At 41.8% G+C, this 3,258-nt stretch overlaps 1 protein-coding gene across 1 annotated transcript; it reads right to left on the bottom strand.

The window, feature by feature from the left end:
• Positions 1–2,013: 2,013 nt before the first annotated feature.
• On the bottom strand, positions 2,014–2,930 carry LOC123490561 (dolichyl-diphosphooligosaccharide--protein glycosyltransferase subunit DAD1-like). The gene is given in 4 exon segments (XM_045220526.1): positions 2,014–2,232; positions 2,337–2,497; positions 2,649–2,703; positions 2,705–2,930. Coding segments are annotated over 3 exon segments (342 nt in total). The 5' UTR covers positions 2,861–2,930; the 3' UTR covers positions 2,014–2,232; positions 2,337–2,366.
• Positions 2,931–3,258: the final 328 nt, after the last annotated feature.

Here is a 3,258-nt window from a genome sequence, read left to right as displayed (position 1 = left end):
GCCCACTGACAAAGACATGATCAGTCTGTAATTTTAATGCTAGATTTATTTGAACAGTGAAAGACAGAATAACAACAAAAAAATCCAGAAAAACGCATATCAACAATGTTATAAATTGATTTGCATTTTAATGAGGGAAATAAGTATTTGACCCCTCTGCAAAACATGACTTAGTACTTGGTGGCAAAACCCTTGTTGGCAATCACAGAGGTCAGACGTTTCTTGTAGTTACCACCAAGTTTGCACACACATCTCAGGAGGGATTTTGTCCCACTCTCTTGCAGATATTCTCCAAGTCATTAAGGTTTTGAGCCTGACGTTTGGCAACTCGAACCTTCAGCTCCCCTCCACAGATTTTCTATGGGATTAAGGTCTGCAGACTGGCTAGGCCACCCAGGACCTTAATGTGCTTCTTCTTGAGCCACTCCTTTGTTGCCTTGGCCGTAGGTTTTGGGTCATTGTCATGTTGGAATACCCATCCACGACCCATTTCCAATGCCCTGGCTGAGGGGGAAGGAGGTTCTCACCCAAGATTTGATGGTACATGGCCCTGTCCACCGGCTGATGCAGTGAAGTTGTCCTGTCCCCTTGGCAGAAAAACACCCCCAAAGCATAATGGTTCCACCTCCATGTTTGACGGTGGGGATGGTGTTCTTGGGGTCATAGGCAGCATTCCCCTCCTCCCAACTACGAAGTAGTTAAGTTGATGCCAAGAGCTCGATTTCGGCCATCTGACCACAACACTTTCACCAGTTCTCCTTGAATCATTCAGATGTCCGTTGGCGAACTTCTGACGGGCATGGACTGCTTTTGAGCAGGGGGACTCTGCGGGCGCCTGCAGGATTTCAGTCCTTCACGGCATAGTGTGTTACCAATTGTTTTCAGTGACTAGGTCCCAGCTGCCTTGATATCATGTGACAAGAGCCTCGGAGTTCTGAGCTGATTCTCACCGTGTCATGATCATTGCAATTCCACGAGGTGAGATCTGTGCATGGAGCCCCAGGCCGAGGGAGATTGGACAGTTCTTTTGTGTTTCTTCCATTTGCTAATAATCGCACCAACTGTTGTCACCTTTCACCAAGCTGCTTGGCGATGGTCTTGTAGCCCATTCCAGCCTTTGTAGGTCTACAATCTTGACCGACATCCTGGGTTTGGTATGGCATGGTGAGAGTTTGGAATTGTTGATTGATTGCTTGTGGACAGGTGTCTTTTATCAGGTAATGAACTAAGATTAGGAGCACTTTTAAGAGTGGTGCCTAATCTCAGCTCGTTACCTGTATAAAAGACACCTGGGAGCCGGAAATCTTTCTGATTGAGAGGGAATCAAATACTTATTTCCTCATTAAAATGCAAATCTATTTATAAAATTTTTGACATGCTTTTCTGGATTATTTTTGTTGTTATTCTGTCTCTCACTGTTCAAACAAACCTACCATTAAAATTATAGACTGATCATTTCTTTTGTCAGTGGGCAAACGCGATAAAATCAGCAGGGGATCAAATACTTTTTTCCCCTCACTGTACAGGCGCAATTCCCAAATAAAGGGTTAGTGTTTTTTGATTTCTTTACGAGCATGATAACTGTACTTTAAGTTTATGATTGACGCAGGCGTGTTTGCCAATAGCCAATCGCCGCTTTCAACGAGTTCAAAGCACGCGGAATGCATCCAACTCGTACTTACGCACTTCACAACTGATAATTATCACCTTCCCACATGGTTATGAACACAGCACAAGGCCAACTTCGGATAGTTGATATCCCACCGGGCTGTGCACAATAACCTGGGGACGAGGTTACAGAGAAAAAGCTTCTCGGGGAATTTAGTGTAGGTCTATGCCTTTACTATTTGAAAATCATTAGGTCACAGCTATTCCCCCACAATGCAAGTAGCTTCATTAGAATAAGTCAAAAATGGGGACTCTTCTTCCAGTGCTAGTAATGGAATGATGTCTGCTAAGAAAAATCATTGTCAATACTGGCAATGAAAGACATTCCATTAAATCACAACTCAGTATCTTTTCAACACAATTTTGTTTCATTTATTTCAACAATCTTAAGTGAATTGCAACAATCATACAAACAGTACAAAATAATTATTTCAGAAACAAGTGACAGGAATTTGTAAAATATATAGGTTATTACTGTCATTATTGAGCTGTCCTGTGGTACAATCTATTGTATGAATGTTGTCTTGAGGTGACAGGTGCATTTTGGTCATGTCTGTTGTTCATCTGTGAAATGAAATAAACATTAATCATGTCAGTAACATGCTGACAAATAACACTGGACAACAATTAAATACAGTGAGGATGTTGTGTGTGTGTACTGTTCACACCTGTTCTGAGGATCCAAATCATTGGTTTTCTCAACCAATGAAATTAATGACCACGAGGTGCAGGACAGTGTGGGCTAGTAAGAAATCTGCAAAGGCCCTCTCCTGGGAGATGGACAGGAAGTCTCCTTTGTTTTCTGGATTGATCTGGATACGCAGGCAGACTGTAGGCAGAGGGACCACAGAGAAGATTGGTTAACCAGAAACCATTACAACAATGGTTGCAGCCATTGGTTATCTTCGTTTCAGTGACGTACAATACTGCTGAATGTCACAAGACTATGCAAAAAATGGACCGCTAAGTGTGTCAATTACCTCCCAGGATGAAGGCGCCAACACATGATATGAACCCGGCCAAGAAGCTGTTGAATCGGGAAGGTGCCAACCAGCAAGCAGTACATAAACTGCAATGCACCGGTTAGCAAGATGTAGAAAAGGTACGCGTCGACCACTTTCAATTTATTTGATGTTTTGGTCGTGTATTCCTCCAGGAACCGAGAAATAACTGAAATTACCGAGTTGGACATGTTTTCTTATGAACAAAAAAGCCCCAAAAGGTGCAGAGAGAATCAAAATGTATATCGAATACGCTTCCGTCAGACGCGGCACAAAAATGACGTGTCACTGAAACTGGTGTAACAATAACAACATTCCCTCCTGCACATATAATCCACTGTACAGTAGTTCCATGTTACTAAACTTTGATTCTACGTGTTATTGATGTATATTAAACACTGACTATGTCCCTTTATGCCCTCTGTTTGCGATAACGATACAACCAAAGTAAGTTAGTGGAAATAATTTTAAAAAAGTGAGCACTTTGGTTTGATAACAGTTTTGCATGGTAGACACTAAAGATTTAGTATTTTGTTTTTATGAATTGGTCAATTCTAGTGGCAAGTTGATTTATGCTGTTGATCATAAA

The sequence above is a fragment of the Coregonus clupeaformis genome, unplaced genomic scaffold, assembly GCF_020615455.1.
Source record: "Coregonus clupeaformis isolate EN_2021a unplaced genomic scaffold, ASM2061545v1 scaf4171, whole genome shotgun sequence".
Lineage (NCBI taxonomy): Eukaryota > Metazoa > Chordata > Actinopteri > Salmoniformes > Salmonidae > Coregonus > Coregonus clupeaformis.
This window is presented reverse-complemented; position numbering and strand designations above follow the sequence as displayed.